Genomic DNA, 24,577 nt, shown 5'->3' with positions numbered 1-24,577 from the left:
AATTTATCTCAAAGTTGCTTTTGGTTGCAATAGAAACTTGTGTAATACAGTGCTTCCTGCATTCCAGAGGCAGAATTTTCACTCTTGGGTTGCTGTGGCTGGAAATGGGAAATAGCTATTGAGACACGGTGTGGGAAAACCTGTTCAGGAAAGCACCACACGGAAGCACAGAGGTGAGGGGACCCGAGCTGCACGGAACCTGTCCCAGCGCCAGCGCAGCGGGGATGGGCAGTGAGGACCACAGGGAGGTGGGCACTCCCACCTAACTCCCCAGCTCCCTGCTCCAGAGAACAAGCAGGCTGTAGCAGCTGTCCCCTGGCCCTCCCTGACCTCCAGTGCTGTGCCATGGAAAGGCAGCTTCAAGCCCTCTAGTCAGCTCACGTAAAGATCATTAACTTCTGTTTTACTACACTGTATAAAATCTGTTCTAATCTTACTTGGTCAAAACAGAACAAACATTTCAACCTCCCACAATGCTCTCCTTTTTCACATGTTTCTGGAGAAAAGGTGTTGCAAACAAAACCCAGGACATCACTTGCCCTACCAAGCAGACAATGGATGATGGCAGCATTAAAAACTTGCTGTGGTGAAAAGCAGACTGCTTTTATTTTGGCATCTTCATTGTTACTCATGACGCATGGCTAGAAGGAAGTGGCTTTACAGTATGTGTGTTCTCAGCCTCATTCACATCTTGACCTTCCACTGCGTGTTGCCCAGAGATGCCCCCAGCACCTTAGCGTGGTTCCCATGGTCCTTCAGCAGAGGCACCAACTTCTGTGGTAGCTGGTAACAGTGTCTGTGGGAACTGCTGCACTGTTTCCTTGGAGATACTTTACCACTGGAGGTAGCCTGATTTCAAAGTGGCTGAGTGAGTATGCTGTGGTCAAAGACCAGAGACAGAACATGAAGCAGATTTGAGTCTCCCTCACCCCCTGAGGAGGCAACCAAGCCAGCCTGAGAACCACTAATGAAGTGTTTGATAATGAAAGGGCAAAGACGGGGAGACAGAAAAAAAAAAAAGGCCAGAGAGAGATGCTCTGTCAAAGTTGTTTGGGTTACTACAGGCTCAAAGGGCAGAGAAGTGCCCTGTGAAAACTGGGTCCTCAGAAGTGTGGAGCAGCTTCTCTTAGGGGACACCTTATTTTCATTTTGCTACAGTTAGGGAAACTACCCTGAGGGTCTGGTCCATGCTTCTGCTAAAAAGTAATTACTTTTCATATTTCTACCTGTTTTAAACCATAGTCCAAACCCACAGTATGAAAACCCGAAAGATTTCAACACTGAAAAAATATTGAGTGAAATCTTGCCCCAAGAGAGCCAGTGGAAGCCCAACCACTCCCTCTAAAATCCTAAAATTTGCAGCACACATGGCTTCGTACATATGAATTCTCTTGCACATTACTGTGACTGGGTACAAGTGATGGGGCCAGTTGGCATTTTGAATGCTTCCCAGGCAACAGCAGGGATGGGGGGAGCCAGTACAGGCTGGACTGTGAGCTCTGGGCCATGCCAGGGTGCCAGCTGCCCCCAATCCCTTCCCAGGGGATACAGTATTTACACCTGAAGGAACACCTGGGACCTGAAACAAACCTTCTGGTTGGCAGCTTTTTCAGAGAGGTTATTGAGCCGGGGGTGCTTGGGGGACACAGTCTCCTTTAGCACTCTTCTGTGGGAAAAGAAAAACAAAAAAGAAAGAAAGATGCCATTATTGCAACATTAATGGAAGTTCAATCCCATCTTACCTGCAGGTTCGGGTAAGGGCAGAACGCTGCACATCAGCATGTTCAGTGAAGCTATTTCACAAAGCACAAGCAGTAGGAACAAACTGTAAAAAGGGAGGAGCTACAAAGGACAACGTGAGCTGTAAGGTTTATTAAAGTAGGGTTTCCCCAGAAGAAAACTGGTGATAGGAAGCAGCACAGCAGGTAAGCAGCCTGTGCTCTTGCAGCATTTAGAGAAGGCAGCCTGTTCCTCAGGCTGACCACCAACCAACTAAAGGATGGCAGGATGAAATCTAACAGTGCTCACGGGGACCTGGGGGACTTCAGGAGAGCCTGAAAGGGGTTTCAAAGCAGGAAGCAGAACCATCCCCAGCTGGAAAGCTCTCTTCATATGGTAATTCAGTGCTCTTTTTGTAAATAGTCTCATTTTGCCTAGCAATTGATCCATCAGCAATAGGAAGCAATTGCATGGTCTTTTATTTCTTCCCAGACAGTGCAAGAACTGATGAGCAAGTGTGAGCATGCAAATTATAACAGCTAAAAAAAGCAAGGGGACACACGTGCCTCACATTGGCAAGACATGCAGTAGCAAGGGAGACTCAAAAGCAGTTCAGAGAAGTGCCAAAGCATGTAGTGACATGGCAGCACAAGAAAGCAACAGCGGATCTACAGTGCACAAGGATATTTAAATTTAGGGACCTGGATTCTGCAGTGGAGTTTGTGATCTGACAACCATGGGTGTTTTAAGGCAGCAGTTGCACTTATTCTCCAGCTAAAGGAAAATCAGAATGCCATTAAGTGGTTTTCCCATAATCTTACATTTTAACAGTTATTTCCTACAGGTCATGTGTTCTGCCATCATGCAATGCTGTCATTTCAGGCCACTACACCAGATGGCACTTCAGCCATGAATTAAGTAAGTTTTGCTTCACAGGAAAAATGCATTCAGGTAATTTCAGAGCATTTTATGGATACAATGAACACCAGTGAAGTGTTGTTCTACACGGACACAAAAAATCTTGGATAAATCATAATAGGTCTGCAGTGGAGCAGCACAAGTGACACAACTGGCATGATGGCATGGAACACACATTTCATAGATATAGGGATTATATACCATTTTTCCTTGATGAGAAGCTTTGAGATGAAATCTTTGGCCTGATCAGAAATACCTCGAAATTCCTCATCTTCAAAATCCCAGCTACAGGACAGGATATTGTTGAGGGTCTCATTGTCATTATCACCCAAGAAAGGAGACAATCCACTGAGGCTAGAGTAAAAAGAAATATGTTCAATCCTCCTGTCTTTTCTTCTTCCTCCGGTGTGCCACCTACAATTATTCTGTCACTCCTGGCCTATCTTGCAACATGTTATTGTCCAAGGAAGTCTCCAGACTGTTCCCATCCTCTCTTCTACTTACATGTAGAATCACCCTTCTTCCCTAACAAACCAACCATTACTGTCTTTCATGGTAGGTCACAATTTCTAGACCCCTGACCACTCCTGTATATACCTCCTGGGAACTGACCAAGCAGTCTACGTTATTCTGGAAGTGTGATGCTCAAACACTCATGAAAGATATACAGTGAAACAAAGAAGAAAAGCTTATGGTGATTGGAAAAGAGGAGAGATGACTGACTATGGAATTTGGAAAGAAGCCTACATTTTCTATTATGGGTACAGATTTTTTCAGTCTTCCAATATAACAAAAAAATTGGATGACTGAGAGAGTTCGAGCTAGAAACAGCTTACAAAGCAGCTCAGGAGTTCTACTTACAGCATATAAGCGATGACTCCTACACTCCACATGTCTGTAGGGAAGGAGACACATTCATAGCTCACAACTTCAGGAGCAAGAAATTCCGGAGTCCCAAAGTTAACTCGAAGTTTTTCCCTGGGTTTATATCTAGGAAATGGAAACATTAACAGAGGCCATCCATTGCAGCTCTACAGTAGCATCCTAAGTTGCCTAGCACTTAGTGGATTTCAGAAGCATACAGGAAATTCAGTAGCAAAACAAGGACAGACAGAGGTACAGAGTAAAAATAAATAGAATTTAAAAAGTTTGCAAGCTTTAGGGCAAAACCCAACTGCTATACAAAGGAAAATATTCAGATTTCAAAGACTCCTCAGAGCAGCTGTTATCTTCCTTTTGGGACTTCTCTATATCATAGGCATGGAATTTTTAACCAGTAAATCCTTCACTGAGGTTATTGAACCTAATTAAACTAGAAAGTGATATGGCATGGGATATATTGTAACAGCCCTTGATGGTCTCTTCCATTCTCTTTTGAAGAATGTCATAAGATCGCAGACAAGAGACCAGACAAGATACACCAGTGGTTCTCTCCATTTTTTGATACTTACATGCATGCTTAGTCAGAATCAACCCTTTCCTACCTTCTACCTGAAAAAAAGGCTTCAGAACAAATCTTTTTTACTCATCTCCAAAACATTCCTTATGTTAAAAGATATCCCTAGTTAAAAGAGACACATTAAACCTGTTTTAAGAACAGTAGGAGACCACTGTGTATCAAATATGCCATTGTAGATATGTAATTTTTTTTATTATTTCCTAATTAATTTATGACGAGCAAGGACACGTGCATGTACCTTCTTGCCAGCCCAAAGTCAATAATTTTTATTTGATTTGCTGATCGGTTGACACACAGGATATTTTCAGGCTGCCAAGAGAAACCAAAACACACTTTAATGAGAAACAAGTATGAAAAACTGTGTTTTTAGCAAACTGCAGGGAGAAAAACACTAAAAGCACAGCAAACATCTCATAAGCACTTTTGCTTTCCTCCTTGTTCAAACTTCTTTGTGAGTACCCCACCCCTGCTATCCCAGGACAGCTGGGGTCTTGTGTTCTGTGCCTTGCCAGTGCTTTTTCTTTTCCTTGGCTTTTCAATTTCACCTAAGGCAGCAGTTCAGATAAAGAACTCATTAGGGGGAGAGGGACAGAGAATACAGACTTCCAAAGAGAGGTTTCAGGATGCTGGCACTGTGATTTCACAGACCTCAATAAGATGACACTGATTAAAAAAAAAAAAAAAAAAGCTAAAAACCAAACCATTAGTTTGTTGGGCTTTGAAGTTCCTCTTGCAGCTTTAAGTTTCTGAGTTCACAAATGTGCTGGCAGTAACTGTCTGACTGAGCACTGATATATATTAAGCAAGTCACATCAATTTTTCTCAGACATTTTAGCAAAAGGTAGGATTCACAGGTTAAAGCCCTCTGGATTTTCACAGGGCCAAGTGCTGCTCTTGCCTTCCCTGGCAGGAATCCTAGAATTACTCTAAATTCGTACAGAAAGGACTGAGAACAGAATCTGGCCAATTGTCTTTGAAATGTAAATACCTAAAATACAGTCTCCTATTCACTGCCAGCAGTTTTATAGCTACTCCATCTTGTTGCTCATTGAGTCCTCTTTGAAACAAAACAGTCCTCAACACTTAAAACATTAGTTAACCTTTGTCACCATTACTAATTCATTTTACATGTAGGACTTTTAAACACCATATGTCCATAGTTTCTGAAGTCCTGGATGATTACAGTCAGGATGATTTTCTTTCTATTTCAACTTTCTTCCCCAAACTATTTGTTACTGACAGCAATCTATGAACAAGCAAAACAGAAGGGAGAAGCCATAGTTGGCAAGCACATGAAAAGAAGTCTCTGGGAAGAATTTCTTGGATTGTATATGTATCTTTTTGTCAGCAGTTTGACCTCATATTTAAACTGTGCCATCTCCAAGAACATAATTAATGTGTCCCAAAGAACCATGCAAACTTCTGCTCAACAGGTTTCTAGGTAACTGGATAGTTATAAAGGAAGAGAAAAGTGAGTTTGGTCATTGATGAGCAACTGAAACAGGTCCCAGCAAGCATCTGCACATTTGCTTAGCCACTGCAATAGCATATATACTAACAACATAAAAGATCTACTATATTAACTCGGTTATTACAAGCCAAAACCAGCAGCTGTAATAAAAATCTCACCAAATAGAAAGCGGTCTTATGCACTTTTTGTTTCTTTTAGCTTTGCTGAAAAGCTCAGGGATCACTAGGAAGCTTTATAGCAAGTCATAAAACTAAAGACATCATCCCATTTTATTCCTGCACTAAACCAAGGTTAAGAAACAAGTCTATTAACTGATGAAAATTTGGGTTAAGGTGGTGTCCTGGTTTGAGTGTCCTCCCTAAACTATGACAGGGAGAAAGAGCCGGCTTAAAGGTAGTCTAATCAAAACCACCTTTACAACAAATGTTTTCTAAGGGGTGACAGGTAACCATAATTAGTCAGAGCAAGAATGTGCAGTTGGTGGATTTCTTTTTAAAAATGTGAGGGGACTTTTTGTGTAAAAGGTTTAATAGTTCATGTAACTAAGAAAGCATGCAGCAGAGACTCTGCCACCCTCCTCTGCACTTCCAGCTGCAGCAGCTGCTCTGGCCTAAACCAACACAGACGTTATATATTTGTTACATCAGCCACTGACTATTTCTATTTCTTTCATTTTAGCAAGTACATTTTAGTGTATTTTCCCTTAAACCAGCTCTCTGTTAATATGTTTTCATGATCATGACAGTGTAGTGTTGTCTTCAAAGATATGCAGGGTTTCTGCTGATTGTGAATGACCCCTGTGTTTAGTTTCACTCACCCACGCCTTTGATTCTGCATGGTGAAAAATGGTGATAATTTCTACCCCCATGGCTTACATATAAAGACAGAAATCTTGTGCAGTTGAGTTAAATAATATTTGCACAATGTCCTGAGATCCAAATATCAAAATTGAAAATAGCAAGATATTTGTAGTCAGTTGCTGGTTTTCTGTAAATCAGTCTGTGGAAAATTCAAGTGCTATAAGGCTTGATGACATATGACCACAATTCTAATTTAATTTTCTTACTCCTGTAGTAATTTAAATGATCTCAATGTGGTTAAAGAAAATACACATTGGACTAAGGAAAGCAGAATAAGGGCCTTTGTTGTTCCTGCCAGGGGAATCTGCTAAGCTGTATGGCCTACCACTAAGAATAAAATTTCCACAGCTGGCATTACACAAAATATACATTTCAGTTCTCTACCTTGAGATCCAAATGAAGAATATACATTTGATGCATGTACTGAATTCCCTCGCAGATATGTTTTATGAACAAGATAGTATCCATCTCTGTCAAATTGTAGTTTTCATCAATAATTCGGTCAAATAACTCTCCTCCTTCCACACTGGTGAGAGAAAGACAATAAAGTGGTGACCTGGTCCAAATCCAATCCCATGCAGCCAGAGTAATACAGAATTTATGCTATTGATTATATTAATAATTCATAGTCAAGTCCAGTAAGGTGAGTCTACAATATGAGCTTGAACTCTGATCTGAAATTTGTAAGGACTAGGTTCAGACACACTGGCCTGAACTTCTTCCAGGTCTGAGAGTGCAGTCTCCCATTCACTGGTAAGTATGAAAGTCTCAACATTTGAACCTTATGCTGTCCTGAGTCATCATTTTTTATGAGTGAAATTAATGAAGTCACATGGAAAACCAAGACATCATGCCAGAGAATCTGCATTTAAATCTGCAGTCTCCTCCCTCAGAGTTTAACAGGGATATGATCCAAAATTTCAAACTATCCAAACTATTTCTTATGACATTTCTGAATACCTCTGTCTTACCCGTTCATAGCTATACAGCCATTCACCTTTTGTGATATGCTAATCACATAGACCAAACTCAGAGGACTGTCTGAGAATGTCCAGAATAGCCAAACTCACGTAACTTCTGCCATGCCTTTCAGTGTTTTAGTTATACCCTTTTTGGCTTCCTTAAGACAGCATCTGCTTAACTTGACTTTAAAGCAGCTGTTTTGTGCCTCATTAGACTAATAACCCAGCACAAAAACGAGGTTTATCCATTCAGGCACCCAGTATAAGGACTAGGAACAACACCGACAACTAGCTCCTCTTCGGTGTAAGATGTCTTCTCATTTGCCTTTCAGCACTGAAGATATTCTGAGGTCTGTCTGTTAGCTGACACATTAAAATTTGAAATTAAAGAGAAGATGCATAACACAGCTCTGTCTTCAACTGGAGCTGTGGCTTTACAGCAACAGGAACGTGGCACATCACTGGAAAAAAAACCATCGATAGCTGCATGGCGTCACTTTTCCCTTAAATTCTTTCTTCGTGTTGCTTCTGAGAACATCTTTCATATGTTGAAGGAAATGGGCAATTCTAAGAAAAGTGGTAAAGACAAAAAGGGAAAGAAACGAACACACTTACTATTCCATGACCAGTACTATGTCATTTTTTGATTCAAAGGCATCATACAGCTGGATGAGGTTCACGTGATTCAGCTGGTTCATGACATTGATTTCATTCTTTACTTCATCCTGTAAAGATTTATGAGTACTGTTACAGAAGCCTTTTCTCTTCAGAAAGCTACATGAAACAGGACATAGTTTGAAACAGACATCTACATTATCTTCACGTTTTCAATCATGGCAACCAAACACAGTCTTTTCCTTTGATGGTTCCTGCAGTGGTAAGATGTCAAGAAGACTGAACTCAGCGCTCAGTGGGGGACTGCTTCAGTAATAAGCTATTTGGAGAGGAAAAGGAAGGGGAGAGCCCACACAGACAAGTGGTGAGCTTACAGGGGTGTAAAGAGAGGAGCAGAATAGGACTTGGTTCCACCAGCTGTTGGTATACAAAAATCGAGCTGTGAAAGAAAAGTCAACCCATGTCCTTCCTGTGAAAGTAAGCCCCAGGTGGCTATAAGGTTTGCAAAATAGGCCAGACTCATTCTTCTCATCTATACTTGTGTTGATGTCAAGAGCCCAGATCATGCCTGTATCAGCATCCCTCACAGTGACATCAGTCACTTGCAGCAAAGGCTACAGTGTGACTGGGAGGGAATACACTATGTCACAGGTCTGACCAGTGTTTTACCATTAAATAAAACACTAATGGAATTAACAGCAGAAAGCAAAAAAAGGAAAAGAAACAAACAAAAAGAGCTGAAAGTAAAGTTGCTAAAAATAAGACTTGAAGGGGAAAAAAAAAAAAAAGAGAACCCCCAAAAAGAGAACTTTAATGGATTACTCAAAGTTCTGGAGGAGAAGGGAAACAGAACTAGAACCAAGGATAATCCAGAAGGTCCTATGACTGTGATGGCTTCTGAGCCACTTGGCCATGGTCCTTTGTGTAGCTGAAGAAGTGTGGGATCCAACAGGGAATAAAAGACTAATATGATGCTTGACCAACCTTCTGTTTAGGACCTTTCGCTTTTATAATTTTGGCTGCTAGCTTGAGGCCTGTTGCCTTCTCTTCACATTTGTACACTTGACCAAATCGCCCTCTAGGAAAAAAACGGAGAAAAGAAAAGTGTCATCCAGCAGTACTAGTGTCGGCCCTGAATTCAAACGAGGTTATAAACAACAGAAATATTCCTCTCCTTACTAGGTTCCATTTCAGTTGCTCTGTCACTGCTGTTTTGTTGTGTAGATTAGACTTGCTCCTACTCATTTAAGCACACCAAAATCACACGCTCCTCTAGCTGATGTTATCCCCCTTGTATGATTCACTGTCGTCAGCTCATAACATACCATGACTAATCCTGGAGAAGTCAACATACTGTACAGACAATCACTTGCTTATGTGCACAACCTGCCCCGCTCTGTCTCCTCGTTCTCCTCCAAGGGAAGGTTGTGATTTTATGACGAAACAGAGACTTACCCAAGACCATTTTTGCCATCAAAACTGACAACGTCACTCTCTCCTAAACTATGTCATCATGAGAGACCAAGCAACTACATGGCCTGTCTCATTAGCCTGCTGATCTGTCTGAAAACAGGCATGTGTCATCAGGGATGGGGCCCACAGAGAGAAAGAAGACTACAACATGTCTCTGTGTCCTGCTGGCTGCAATGCGAGGTAAAGTGTTACAGCATCCTAGGAGTCCTGTCAAAGCCTGAGGGCAGCTGGCTGACCTAGAACAATACCAAATACAAGCCAAGACTGACAGTGCCAAACCTTAGGCCAAGATTCACTTACACACTAAAATCAGCCTCCTGTTTTCATCCCTCTCTAAAACACTGTTAAGAGCTTAGACTTTGATGACTTTGGCTCTAACGAGGCATGTTGCTTCCATTCACCTCCCAGTGTGTGTGGCTGTGAATTTGTGCCTTGCTTTCCATGTTGGCTGGGTTTATCTGACTTACCCTCCTAGGATTTCATTCTCGCTGACATTATAATAACTGCTGATCCCCACCCTTTTGGCTGAGACAATCCGGTGATCAAATGGTGCTGGTGGAGTAGGTTTATTATCTGCAAAAGACAAAACAGATCAATAGCATATGAGTGGTCACATGCAGTGCTTGTCTATCTCTTATTTCAGTCCCTTTTTTCCACAGAAAAGTTCATTTAAGAACAGAATACACCTACTGTAACTTTTATAGGTAGGTCCTTCTGTTACTTAAGGTGAGTTTTATTCCAGAAGCTCCAGCTCAGAAAACAGGGTGCTGTTGGGAAGCTACACTACTAAGACCAAGAGTCCTTTATTAAGTTAGCACCTTCTGCACAACAGCAGCCAAGAGGCAAAGTGAAGACCACTAGACTAAACCAATGTAGCTTCATGCCCACAAAGAGACTCAGCAATTTGTTTGGAAGGAATTCAGCTTTTTCTGAGTTTTATTTTTTTTTCCCCTCTCAGGGACTGTTAATAAGTGAGTATGTACTGTAACTTTCAAGTAAGGCAAGAAGAGAGATCGAACTTTCCTCTAGGCCCCACTGAAAGAGGCTATTTCACAGCTTTTGATGTTCATAGTGAAGAATCCCCTTCTCTACTGATTAAGAAAGCTTGTCATTCTCCACAGCGTGGTCACCACCTTTAAAGATCACATTTAGAGCTTGTGCACGTGAGGGAGTTTCACCCTGGCAGGCAGCACCTGGGATCTGCAGTATGGCTCAGGACCCGGTGTGGTAAGACACATGGAAAGTGTCACATGCTGCTCTGAAGAATTTCCATCCTTAAAAAATGATGGCAGATAAAAGGTAAAAAGTAGCACAGAAAAAGGTTGGTTTCCAACCTGCACACTGCATCAGCTAGGGAGTTTCAGCACAAATGCAGGTCTCTGGTATTATTGTGTGGATCTCCACAAACTGGACCATCCTGCCGTCCTGATGTCAAAACCCCTGCCAGAGACCAACGCTGCATGTCTAATTTCTCTGGGAGTTTTTTTGCAGGGTGTTGTAACTTTCATACCCACATTGTTTTTCATGTGATTGATATTCCCAGGAGTGACCTTTGGCTGACCAAGGTGACAAATACTTCTTCAACTGGTTGGGAGGGTTAGAGCTCCAGCGTTTCAACATGAGCTCTCTGGTTTGGAATGCCAGCTCCCTTTTGTGTGAGGCTTCTGGAGCAATTTTAAAACCATTCATTACAACAGTGAAAATTATTAAAAACACAAACAAAAAAAAAAACCCATGACAGCATGTAGCTGGCAGGAACACTTTGGTCATGAATGTAGCAGTAGATTGTCCTTATTCACAGTGAATGTCCATTCTTCCAGAACACCAGCTGTGTACCTAGATATTTTTTTGTCAGTGTTAATAGCTTACATGGTCAGGAAGTTAGTTCATGGTCAAGGAATCATGAAAATCTGGGGCTTCTGGAAGTTTGCCACCTACTTGGGATTCTGCAGTTTGACTTACAGGACCTTAAACGGGGGTCTTTGCATGCTACCAAAACCAGAAAAATGCCAAGAAAACCTCTACCCTAAAGGCAGAATTTGACTCTAACACCACAAACTTCAAGGGCCCCAGAAGAAAATGTCTTTCTTAAAGCTCAGCTCTCAAACGTTGCCAAACTTTGGGCAAGGAAGCATTTAAAGAGGCCAGAGCGCCTCCTTACAAGTATGGTTAAGTATTAATGTTCATGAATTTCCCAGTGACAGACCCTCTTTTTTTCTCTTCCTGCACACCAGAGGGCATTTCTCTCTATTCAAGAACGACTTTCAATTACAGATCAAAGATACTCCAAGAGAGACTCTAACCTTAATGTCATCCCTACGAATACGCCGGAGCTCAGGAGGGGCTACGGACTGTGACGTGGTTACACTATCTCCCAATTCCTGCTACAAAAGCCTAGCACAAACATTGAATAAATTATTCCCTTTGCTACTCTCCCCCCATTGCCAAAGCAAATAAATTAATCCTGAGTCCTATGCATGCACATGCACACACATATATATTCAAATCCTTCAGGTCATCCTCTCATGTGCCATAATTTCATATACAGGAATAGGCAATGGAACTCCAAGCTGCGGGTCTAATATTAGAAGTCTCTGCCTCATCCTGGTGAGCACTGCTTCAGCGTTTGGTGCCTAAGCACCATTTATCTGCCTGTTCACCAGCATCAGTCAGGCTTCCACACAAAACCTCTATTTCTTTATTCTCTAGACTGCAGTTGTTCACCCTTAGGATTGCAATGGTATGAACATGAGCGAGCTGGTTTGACAGGCTACAGCCAGAGCATTGCAGATTCTGTGTTAACTCACACTCAGCACTTCGACAGGTCAACCCATTTTGCCACACATGATATTATTTCTCCCACCAGTCTATACGTAGGAGTTTTAGTTCTGTTGTTAAAACAAGAGGTCAAGAGAAGGGTATGAGTCAAGCAGTTGTGGTAGAAGCAAATTAGTTGCGATTAATTTCTGCCAGAACAGAAGCCTCTAAGATGGAAGCATACAGAACCATGTAATTTCTAATCAGCTTAGGATATGGCCCATGAACAATTGCTTCCCATCAGAGCTACCATGCACCACTTTTCCCCCCACTAATTACAACCATGAACTCATTCTCTTCTATGGATGTCTCTCTCTGATCATCACTTTAATACCAGTGGAACCAAAAGCTTTGCCTTTAAGAATACTTCCTGTAAGAGCTATTTTTTTTCATTTTACATATGCCATCAGCACTTTCTGCATCTAGCCTGCTCTTTGTGTTGTCATCTTTGATCAGTCCTCCATCATTCACTCGGAGCTTACTGCTACCACTATGCTCAGATTGGCAGGTCTGCTCAGTAACTGAACTATAATTTCCTGTACCTTTTTCGCAGCCTTTACACCTGCAAGGACAAAACATGGCATTAGAGCAGTGTACACTTAAAGCAAAGCAAATTTAGAAACAGGTGAAAAATGCCTACACATCTATTGCATTCAAATAACATTAGGTTATTTTGCTTCACAGTCTAAAATAATCTGTTTCAATATTCACTTTGAAAAATAAAAATGACCCCTAACTTAATCAAGACAGCAAAATGTTTCTCCATTACTGAAATCCTCATGTGAGTTCTTCTAAATTTAACATTTGGCTATCAATCTCACCTTTAAAGCAACAGGAAAGCATTGGGATTTCACTCTGTTCCAGTTCCTGAGAGCTTAAACTGGTTTATGCCTGAAGGGCTACATATCAGTGCAGCAAAGAAAGAATTACAGTAAATAAATTTATCAGTTTAATTTCCTGGGCAAAGTTTCACTGTTTTATGTTATCACTTAAGTTACTACATTTTGCAGCAACTTAATTCCCAATTGGTACATGGCCTAACCTAACCTTACTTTGCTCCTGGGTTATATGACACTGCAGTACATAACAATGGGATAATTCTCCTCAGAGAGGAAGAACAGCCTAACATAATTCCCACCTTTCTAACCTATTTCCCAAGCAAACAATCAAAGCACACTACTAGTACTGTGTACGGTGGATTGTTTGCCTGTCATTTTAAAGGTATAATTTCAGATTAGAGCTCTGATCAGAGAGAAAAATGCATTTTACACTTATGTATTGGGCTGAATTTTCACCAATATTTACACTAATCAGCCACTTTGCCTTGAAACTTGAACTACAAATTTTCTGAAGCATGGTTCTCTCAAGAATGTGTAGCCTGAGCTTCAGACCTTACCTTCCTTCTGGTTCCTCTTGATCATGGCTCTGTCCTGACTCATTTTCATTTTGGGAAGGAGATGGTTGTTCCTTAACATCTTTTGCATTCTTATCAGCATTTTCCTCCCCTTCATTCTCCCTCTCCTCTTGTCTTTCATCTTCAGACACCTGATGTTCCTCCTTCCTCTCTCCATCTGCCAGGGAGTCACCCTCTGTCTCCTGCTCAGTTATCGTTTGACAAGCATCATCAACAGCATCTTCTTCTTGCTGCTTTTCTGTAGTGAAGGATTCCTGAACAGAGCTTCTCCTGTATTGGTAGCAGCTATTGAAAGCCAGACTTTCTCCTTTCTCTTCTGGTCCTTCAGTATGAAACTTGGGAGGATCCTTTTGAAGCTGGACAGAACTTTCCCTCTTGGCATTTTCCTTGTTGAGTTTATCAACTTCTTCTTCCTGAGAGCAGGACTGTGTCCTCTGGATGGCCCCCTCTGTAAGGAAACAGACTACCAAGGAATCTGTCAGTAACTTTCTGACAGTCAGTAACAATTTTAAAGTAGGGCTGCACACTTAGCATAATTTCTGTTGCATTTTGAAATAGGCATTAGGCTTTTCTCTCACACATTATAGGTCAATGTGAATGTCTCCTAAGCAAGAGCAGACTACTTCTTTACAGCAGGGATATAATGGGTCACAAACTCTTCCTTTCAGACACAACCGTGGAAAATGTTTTTCTCACTCAAATTTACTGTCATCCCAGTCAAGGCTAATAAACTCCTGAAGCAGAGCACTTTTTTGAGCAGTTTGCCATAATGTGCACAAGCATGTGAAAATAAGTTGATGTTGCTTGAACAATTCTCACTCATGCTGATGAGCACACATGTAAACCAAGCAACTTCACTGGAGCTGCTCAGGAGAGTAATGGCTATTTCTGTGCAGCTGTACCCTTAAAAATTAGAAACTAGTCAGGAAAAAAGTAGTCCAACCTGTTGAATCTGGTGGCTTCTTCTCTTTTGTTCCCGTCTCATTCAAATGTGACTTTTCTTTGATGACCTATGGAGAAGGCAATCGATGTATTAGTGTATACAGCATTCATGCTGTGTTGGACCCCACACAGCCCGGGATTTTTTTTTTGTTCAAATCCAAGCACTCTGTATTCTAACTCAAGCTTTTCCTCTAAATCATGGTCGTTATTTTAATCAGTGGCAGTATAAAACGAGAGGAATGATCTTAGTTGTAATCAACACCAGTGTTGGCATAACCACGGCAAAGAGGAGATCAGGACCGAGCCTCAGGCAACACCCAGAAATGAGCTGTTGTCCTGCAAGGACTTCTGCTGTTAAAAACTAGGTTAGTTAAACCAAAGCTAGGAAAAATTAATATTCTAGTAAAGTGTTCAGTAACAGTCTTAAAGACAGATTTCAAAAAGTTTTTTGCTATTAATCAACATCTGGTAACAGCATTTTTAATGGTCCAATAATTTATCACAGGCTGACTGAAACAGTTACCAGGAATCAGAGAACAAACCCTAACTCAGCTTTGTAGCTGTCGCTTTCCTACATTTTACAAGGTTGCAGTGACATCTAGAGGTGCTTCATAGGAAGCCAGCGCCTCTTAAAAGGGAATTACTGCTGCCTTTGTGGCTGCTTACTCACATTCCTACGCCCTTGGCTCAGTGCTTTTCACCAGCCGCTCCTGGCCTTGCAGCAGGACGGTGACCACAGTAAACCATGCTGCTGCTCGGTGCTCCTTTTCCACCCTCCTCCTTCCTCTCACAGCATTATGAAACTGCCACTATCATCATTAATAATAGATCCCCAGGCCGTGAAAAATGCAGATACCTCCAAATATTTTCCAGAGAGACTACTTTTGGTTTTTGAGCTATGAGCTGAAGCAACATAATACATATTTCCATAAAACGTACAGGGCCTGGCACCTAATTTTGAGTATCTTAAGCAAGTAGTCCCACTGCTTTTTCTTACTGTACTCTGGGCATGAGTGAATCCCACTACTGAACTTTTGTTCTGGTGAGCCCTCTGCATTTTTTATGCTTTCTTTGTTTGTTTTAATTTTATCAGGCTATACAGAAAATAGGCATGAAATTAAAGCAATGTGTATCTGCTATAAATACCGAGTTCAATGGAAAGGAGACTCTATGAGAGGCAAAAGAGCTTGAGAAAAACTGGATGAAACTGCATGAAAGGTTTTTTTTCAGCAGGACTTGTTCATAAAATCCTGGTCTGAAAGGGACAAAGAAACTGTAATATGAGCATAAGAACTGAGACTGACAACTATTTGGAATGCAGTTGGTCCAAGGAAGCTGCAAGACAAAATCAAAAAGGCCTAAATAAAGCTAGGTAGGTACCTTGGAAACATAAATTGGAGCCTTGTTCACACAGAACTTAAATATAAATGTCATAATTCCAGATGGATCACAGGGTATCAAGCAATGTTTGTTCTGTTTGTTTTTTTTTTTTTTCCTTCTTTAATGGTGGAAAGCACTAAAAGAAGTAGGGAAAAACCTCAGACTTTTCATTCTGCAACCTGACTGCAATTAGTAATGCACTCAGATTGCTGTAAGCATGTCAACCCCATCGTACCACTGAGGACATCAGCTCTGACCAAATACAGTCAGCTGAGCAAATAACCAGAGAAACACTCCCCGCGCTCTCTGATGCACGGGGCCAGATGTGATGTCTGCATTCAGAATTAATTGCAGGCACACAGCACTCCCTGCTAAATACTGCTGTAGTTTGCAGGTGTGAAATACAGAAGCCAGCTTTTGAAAATTCACCCAGCAGAAGGAACACTGGATGATGCTGGATACCTGAACCTGCCAAGGCGTTACATAAATTATTGCAGTGTTCATTCAAGCATCATTTGTAATCTCTTGCATTTTAACAGCAGATGAGAAGCTCAGAGTAATTTAAATGAGAAAAAAATAATACAAACGAAACATTTTCAGCTGTCTTTCAGAACCAATAAATGTAGCTATTTGCAATAAATACAAGGACAGTACTGCGCTAGAATAAGAAATACAAATATAAGGACTAGGTGTTGGATTATTTGTAGACACACGAGTAGCCTATACATAAACATCCAAGTTTTCCCCGCAGTTTGCTATTTGTAGCAACAGGTGACTTCTTGACCTGGCAATAAAACCACGAACTCTTGCACATCATTTCTTCCCTGTAAGGGGTGGGGTAGCACCAGGTCCTCTGGAGTTGACAGAAGGCAACACATCCCTCCCAGTCTGGCCACAGGAGGTACAAAGACCCCCTTGTAGTCTGTCAGGGTCCTGCACCCCATGGCGTCTGGCCCTGGGCGTTTGAGCCAGCTCCTCTGAGAGCACCCAGGGCCACCACAACCTCCTGAAAACATCACCCGAAACGTGTGTTCATTGGTTGACAACATCCATCCTACAAAACTGCTCTTCATAACACCCCTCTTCCTTCAGTCTGGTGGCAGTGCTTTCTTAAGGGTGTTTTCAACTTTCCCTCAGTGGGATTTCAGGTAGTTATGCGTTATTCTTCCTGAACTTTGGTGACATGCGACTTCTTCCCGTCTGTAATTTCTAAAATTATATGAATCAATATTTCTTAGGTGAAATCATGCCTCCACCTTATTTCTTCCCCTTTCTTTAATGACTTGAACATGTGCAATGAGATTAAAGGCACTACAGTCGTTCTCCCTATTCATACAAGACAAAAGCTTTCAATGAAGCTTTCGTTTTGATTCCAAAAAAGGTTAAATATGAAAGGCTGCATTGTGACCCTGCAAAATATACCAAAGCAAAAAGGTATCTGTACCTACAAAAATTGGTATTGTGTCTTCTAAAATACATTTTCCAGACTTAAACATATTCTTACATACAGAGTATTGCTAGATCCTCAGTAATACAGACAGAGTAAAAGCCCATGTGATAACAGAATGACAGGAGATAGCCCCGAGGCTGAAACTTCAGTATAGACCAACAGGGAAAAAAAACCCCACACTTTTGGAAGTTATTTCAATTGACCTCAGAAACCTGCAGAAATTAAGCATAAGAAATTATATAACATAAATATAATATATTTTAATAGAAATTTCAAATGCAGCAATAAATTGATGGTTTTTATAGACAGACTCCTTTTTAATAAGCTACACTTAGTTAAATTCCTTCTTTATACTGTAGCAGTCCTATCCTTGGAATGTTTTCCTAGCTAAGTTTCAATCTTTTTTTATTCCCCTAATGAAACTCTTTGATTTCTTTTCCAACTACACTGTAATGAATAGCCTCACAAAGCAGCCCCAGCCTTTTAGTTAGAAGTCCTTCATCACCCCATCAAGTTTCATTTGATATCAAGGCATTATTCTCAATTTCAATCAGGTGATACACAGACACGAAACTTCACATATGCCTAAACCACATTTTTCTCTCTGTTTCTTTCTCGTGTTCTTAAGGTATTGTGCAGAGCTGAACTACACAAGATATCCTGGGTTTGTGTGAAACCTGCTTACCGTGCACTTATCAACATGCTTAAGTATACTTTGAGCTTGGCTTTGCCACCTGAGCCCAGCACTGGGGATGCTCCCAGCGTCTCCACATCAGTACACATCACGTGTGACATCTCCTGTGCCACCCCCAAAGCTGGAACCCAGCCCTCTTTCCGTTTTGTGTTCCCTTCAGTTCATACCATTGTTTCTCCCCAGCAACGTAAAGTATTCAGCGAAAGCATTTCTGATACAAACTTACCATACAAACTGTACACATAGAATTCTGCCTTGACTGGCAGGCAGTATATCTGCTTCCAGGTCATTATTTTTTGGTACACTGCACAAAGTGCTAGCACCTTCAGGCAAAGACTTTGACTCTTCCGTGATCTTTATAAAACTCCTTGAACTAGATAAAGAAATAATTATTTGGTATAAAGCAAACTCAAGTCACAAGTATCTCTTTTTTGTTCCTCCAAGCCAGCCATCACTGCTCCTCCTCACTGCTGCACGTGTGCTCAATGCCCAGCACTGCTGGGTGCACTGATGGTCCCGAGTGGCCAAGCCTGTCATCAGGCAGCGTGGTGGAGACCCTGCACCGACCCCTGACAGGTCTGAGAGGAGTCCTCACCTGAAAACTGGCCAGGAGAGCTGATGACAAAGCGTGGATTTTAGATGACTGCAGTGGGCGAAGAGCTGTTGCCTGAGCAAATCCCTCCTACTGCTCTCACTTCTATAAGGAACTTCTTGCTCTTAAAGGACTGCTCTCTCACGACCTGCCTTGTTCTGCTCTCCTGCACTTACTGGTTGTCTCCCTTCCTCGGGAGTCCTTTCCAGTTTTGTAAAGGAATTGTAGTGGATTCCTAAAACGGAGGCTGTAACACACAGGCATTAATGCCATGCCCCCGAGCCATCCAAGGGGGTGTGCAGGTGTTTACAAACCAGCTGTGCCATCTTCGATTCCACACGCTCCTCAGAGCTGTGGGGAGAGCAAAACCACAACAGCAGTGCCCAGAGCAGGATCCTGCCCAGGGAACATCGTAAAGCACACAGCAAGTTCTAAGGCTAAATGAAAGCAAAATTAAACAGCATTCTCAACTGGAAGGGCATAGAAAATCTCCTATGGCTGTCAGTAAGGGAGAGAATGGGGCAAAACAAGTTGAAAACATCATCTGGAGAAAACATTCCGGTTTTATAGACAAAGTTAGAGGATAATAAGCCTATTACAGCTCATTTGAAAACTGGAATACCTCTACCAAGAACACCTTGTTCAGGTGAAGGGACCAGTCCTGAAGGGAAGAAGAGCATTCCCAAGTCTAATGGCAGCTGAATGCCCAAGCAGTGGACAACCCATCTGCAGAGATTCTGCAGAGCCTCTGCCCTCAGAACTACTGAGGATGCCAGAAACTCTTCCAGAGAGATGAAAAATGAAAAATGAAACCATTCCTGCCTATTTGGCAGGAATATGAAAAATACAGGGAATATGGCCAATCTGGAGAGAACTTAAATAATGCATAAGGGACCCATTAGTGTCCGTAGGCAAAATGAAGGAATCAGAAGAACAGTTATAGACTGAGGCTGACTGGATCTTAAACTGCACGTGGTAGACAGCAGTTTCACTGCAGACTCCCACTAAAGCAGCCAGTAAGTTGCAGCTGCAGCACAACCTGCATGCAAGGGACCGAGGGCTCAGACAGAAAACACAGCTCCCACTGCTGGGGTGTTTTCAGTGTGGGAAACTGCTAATAGTTATTAGTCCTATGGCAAAGCCTGGAGAAACAGCAGGAGATGGAAGTAACAGCAACCTGCAGGCAACTGTGGAAAGTTCAGCATTGCTTTACAACGGTAACAAAAGGGCCTGACTCTCCAGGTGAGTATTTGCAGGTTAATAGTATAGAATCTCTAAACTGTTTAATTTGAAGAAATAAATGAAGTATTATTTTACCCCCTTTCTTTATAAGTGAAAGAAATAGGACGGGAAATAGAGTTACAGAGTCATTTTGCAACAAGATTATCAGGGACTACTTAATAAGGTGAATTTGAGTAAAACCTCAAGACTTTTAAAGACCCTTACTGTAGAACTGCTGATTTCCCTGGGTGGTAGTAGTGAGAAAAATCACTTAAAATGACAAATAATACATGCTACTCCTCTCAGCCATGTGGTGATAGGGTCACGCTGCCCTCGGTGGGGAATGGCTGGGAGACATTTGGCAGCACCCACAAAGAATGAAGTGTCTGTAGGCTACACAATATTATACCTCCAACCCCAAACAGAAATAAACTCACCTCCTGTACGAGGCAGTGGAGGTATTTCAGGATGACAGTAAAAGGCAGGAAAGCAGAAATTTTGCTTCAGAGGAGAGAGATCTATATATTATGCAAGAGCACAAAAGTCCCTGTGGAGCCTGTGATCTGGAAACTGTTCCAGCTGCTGCTGAAGCCATCCCAGCTGCTTATTTAACTTCTTTAACACCCCTTCTTTACCTCTCACCCTCTCCCCCTCCTCCCTCCCCTTTATTCTGCCTTTTCCACTGCTCTCTACTTAATCTGGTTCTGTAAAACAAGCCTATCAGGAAAAATTAAAACACAAATACAATTAACAAAGCAGAGAGCAGCACCTCTCTAGAGAGAGAAGGATGGAAAAGGCAGGTGATTGAGCAATATGTAAACACAATCCACTGTCTTATCCAGATGTACTCATGGCCACCCAGTGCACCACATACTTGTGAGTAAGAATGATTGGGTTATCTTGCAGAACTAGGCTGGGGACAGCCAGGTATTTGTCAGACAGCTCAACTGTTGGAACGAAGAGGTGGCATTTGCTCGTAGCTGGGGCAGCATGGATGACAAACAGGCACATCACCCAAACCATCTGACCACCTCCAGCAGTGCACAGAAGTGGATACTGTTCTTCCAAACTAACTGCACTGAATGGATCACCTTACTCCTAGATGTAAGGAAACAGAATAGGACTGTGTATGGCTAAAATGATTGAAGGGCTGCTCGGTGTTACCATAAGGAGTCCACTTAGGATGAAAGAGATGTTTGTCTTACTGCCTGGCAGCCTGCACTTCTCCAGGGCCAGCACTGTTCAAAACAGTTGTCAGGTGGGGACTAGAGACAGTGATAACAGTGACTGTGACAACAGAAACAAGGCCTGATTTCTGCACAATCTGGTAGGTTTGTTCATTGTTACGCCACCAGGTATCAGGAGTACATTTCAGGTATAAAACCTCTTCAAGTGGGAGATCCCCTATTTCTCTATTCCTTTGCTTTTCTCACAACAATTTAAAACCTCATTTTTAAACCCAGTCTGAATATGGGGCAAGCAGAGGCAAAAGCAACCAACTTCATGGTGTCTCATGAACCTGCCTCTTAATTAACTTGCTCAGAGATGATGTTCCCACCCCCTCACACAAAGGGGGCAGCTTCTTCTAAGCAGAGAGAAAAGCTGCACAGTCTCTGCTGAAGGATGTCATACCGTGTTCCATTATTCTTAATGTGACACTGAACTCAAGTCTGTTTTTACTTAAACTCAAGATGACTGTTTACTACAGCCAGCTGTTGTTCACAGGACAGCTTGATAATTTCATGATGGTCCTTTACTAATAAATCAAACGCACAGAGAGGAAGGTAATGACAAGCTAACATATGTATGCTATCTCATAAACCAAACAAAATATTTACAGCATAATAACATCACCAGCGCGATTCCAGACGTGCTTGTGCTGCCTCTCCTAAGCCCTCATGCTAGACAAGCTCCTACCAAGTCTACTCAGCATTGCTCAGAGTCTACCCAAACAAAAACGAATCAGTGAGGGGATCACAAACGGGGCTGCTGTTGGAAAAAGTCAGAAACTTTGCCTGCCCCTTTCCTCTTCGGGTCCCTGTCAGTAGGCTGTCTCTGTTCCCATCACGTTCAAGCCTTCTACCTTCTACTTCCAGGTCCTTCATAGCTCTGAACTCTCTCCACTGGTCACTTGCACCTCTGCCACCTGGCTCCCCTCTGGCCTGCCAGGAGCATGATCTCCCCTGTCCTGCCTCTTACATTATAGCCACCAGTTCCCACACTCCTCAGCAAAGCCTGCACCATCCCTTCCCTTCTCTGACCCTGCACTTCCAGCACAGAGAGCTTCACACTTACTAGGGCCTCCAGGAGCCACCAGTGCATTAGCATCCTGCCTGAGTCAGTTAATCTTTACAAATAGTTTAGATGAATATGAAATTTCACTAAGATCAGAGCTCTACCAGAAGCCGCAGCGGTCACAGAGTAATTGAGTAAAGCCTGTATGTGATTTTTTTGAAGGGGGGAGATAAAAAAAAGTAGAGCAAAGCAGAAAAAAAAAAATTAGAGGCAATCTTTTTAGTTCCATGTAGGTTAATTAAATATCATCATACTTCATCAGAAGAAATTCCTTAATTTTCTAATGCTGTTTGGCTTCTTTACCACGGAAAGAATAGTCAAACCATCTTACAAGAGCCTGTTCTAGTTAATGGAGCCTTTCAAGAGATTTTTGTAGTCTTTTAATCTGACCTGTAAAGAACATGACAAAAATCCCATTATAGTGAGACAGGCATTCCTTTTTTGCCCAAGGAAGTTTACACAAGCTGCAGCTCCAGTTACAGTAACCCTACCTCAGATCCCAGTTTAGAAGTTCCCTCCCGTCCTTGATGTCAGCAGAAATACCAGACTGGAACAGAACACTTCAGATGTTCTTTGAAATAAAGGACATACATATGTACATGCCCTGACCCAAGAAGGATTTCTACCAGTTTCACTAAACTCTAGACCCTGCTGCATACAACATGACTGCTGCATATCGATTCCCCCAGATTATTATAAATCCAGAGCAGATGATAGTAAAATGTATGGCCAGGACCCACACAAGCCTCCTGAAGTGTGTCAATCTTGGTCACCCGTGTCAGTGACCCCTAGTTATGCTTTACAACTGTAAAGAAAAAATTAGGAAAAAAATCAAGGTATTCATCACTCTGTAGATCTTCTTCTCTCTTTTCCGCTGAAATTTGCTCAGTTTGTTCTAATGCCTTTAATTTTTAGGGCATATGGGTTGCTCTCTCTTAAACGTTAATGAAATTAAAAAGCTAAGCACATAGCAGAACATATCTATAGCTTGCAATGATTCCTGACAAGATGAAACACAAACCTGGGCTCACCTTTTCATGTTTCTTCTTGAGCACGGCATCAGCTGTTTTCTCTGAGAAAATGTGCATCCTATAAAGCTGTCCAGCTCCTTTTCCATAATCACCTGCCTTGCACAACTTACGCTTTTGAGCACAGCGTTTTACAGTGGAGTTGTGAATTAGCAGTGTTTTAACCTTCTCAACCAGAGGCCTTACAAGCTTCTGTAGTCCAGAAACACTTTGTTCCAGTCCATCTAGTCTTTTAACCTGCTGCTCTGCATTCCTGTTTATATTAGAAAAAGATTTTTCCATCTTAAGGCAAAGCCTCTTCATTTCATTACTTCTCAGATTTTTGTTCCTTTCCATACTCGATCCAGAGTCAGCTGTTTCCGCCTTTACAATCTCAATGTCTTTTTCAATGCAACCAATTTCTTGGGAAACGTTATTAAGCTTCGCAAGGACATTGTCTTGCAGAGTCAACAGCTTATCTATTTTCTGTTCAAGGGAGGCAAACTTCATATCCATGATGATAAAACTTTCAGATTTGCTGACATCACTGCTTGCGACATGAAGAACTTTGGGGAGCTCCATATCACTGTCAGGCCCTTGGTTTTGCAAAGCATTTGGATCAAATATTTTGGCCAAGTTGTTGACCATAGACGTAGAAGAGCTCTGCCTGCTGGATGTGGTCATTTTGCTGGTTTGGGTAGGGGAAGGAAATGCTCTGATGATCAGCTGCTTGAGGCCAATATCAGTTGCCAGGGCTTCCCATCCAGACTGCTCAGATATACAGCCAAGTTTGGCAGCTCCAGCTCAACTGATTTATAAACTACTCCCATATATTTGACTAAAACAGAGGAAAGAGATACCCCAATTATTTAGGAAGAAAGACACCTTTGATCCTTTCTTTTTTTACCTATATATGTGTATATAAATATGTTTCCAAACAAAGAGAATATAGAGATGTGCATCCTAAATGCATTCAGTTCAGTGACATCAGCCCTAGCAGGGAGTGGACTATTTGCACTCCAGTGGAATTTGACAGCAAAGGGGCTATGTGACATGTGAGAGGTCTCTAAGGGCAGAGACACTTTGCCAAGGGTGTTCTTACTTTCCAAAAGCCCAGTATGTGACCTGACCCCTGCTCTGAAGAGAGTGAGGGTCCACACAGGGACCTTAACTGTGGCTGCTTGAAATTAGCATGTCCTAAGTTGAGCTTTCCAGATTAAAACACGTATTGCTTGGAAAGCCTGTTATGCCAGGCAGGAAGTGTCAGAGTTTTTAAAAAACATTAAAG

General features: G+C 41.9%; 1 protein-coding gene across 1 annotated transcript; it reads right to left on the bottom strand.

Moving 5' to 3' along the window:
* Nucleotides 1-1,618: 1,618 nt before the first annotated feature.
* Nucleotides 1,619-23,973, bottom strand: MYLK4 (myosin light chain kinase family, member 4). The gene is made up of 13 exons (XM_008937856.1): nt 23,314-23,973; nt 14,652-14,718; nt 13,691-14,156; nt 12,837-12,856; nt 9,945-10,050; nt 8,989-9,082; nt 8,005-8,114; nt 6,812-6,953; nt 4,335-4,405; nt 3,499-3,627; nt 2,839-2,991; nt 2,421-2,493; nt 1,619-1,666 (listed from the first exon to the last, which is right to left on the bottom strand). Exons 1-13 carry the CDS (start codon nt 23,971-23,973, stop codon nt 1,619-1,621), a joined length of 2,139 nt encoding a protein of 712 aa, XP_008936104.1.
* Nucleotides 23,974-24,577: the final 604 nt, after the last annotated feature.

Source organism: Merops nubicus, unplaced genomic scaffold (genome assembly GCF_000691845.1).
Source record: "Merops nubicus isolate BGI_N331 unplaced genomic scaffold, ASM69184v1 scaffold11413, whole genome shotgun sequence".
NCBI classification, from domain to species: Eukaryota; Metazoa; Chordata; class Aves; order Coraciiformes; family Meropidae; genus Merops; species Merops nubicus.
Note: the sequence above shows the minus strand (reverse complement) of the source record. Positions and strands in the feature narration are given on the sequence as shown.

What these genes read in the sequence shown, in the direction of transcription:
- MYLK4 (XM_008937856.1), bottom strand. Translation starts at nt 23,973, where the DNA reads ATGACCACATCCAGCAGGCAGAGCTCTTCTACGTCTATGGTCAACAAC. An exon ending in TCAAGAAGAAACATGAAAAG is followed by an intron (nt 14,719 to 23,313) that starts GTGAGCCCAGGT and finishes CCTTCTCCATAG; the next exon opens with GTCATCAAAGAAAAGTCACA. An exon ending in GGAGTCATCGCTTATATGCT is followed by an intron (nt 2,992 to 3,498) that starts GTAAGTAGAACT and finishes TTTTTACTCTAG; the next exon opens with CCTCAGTGGATTGTCTCCTT.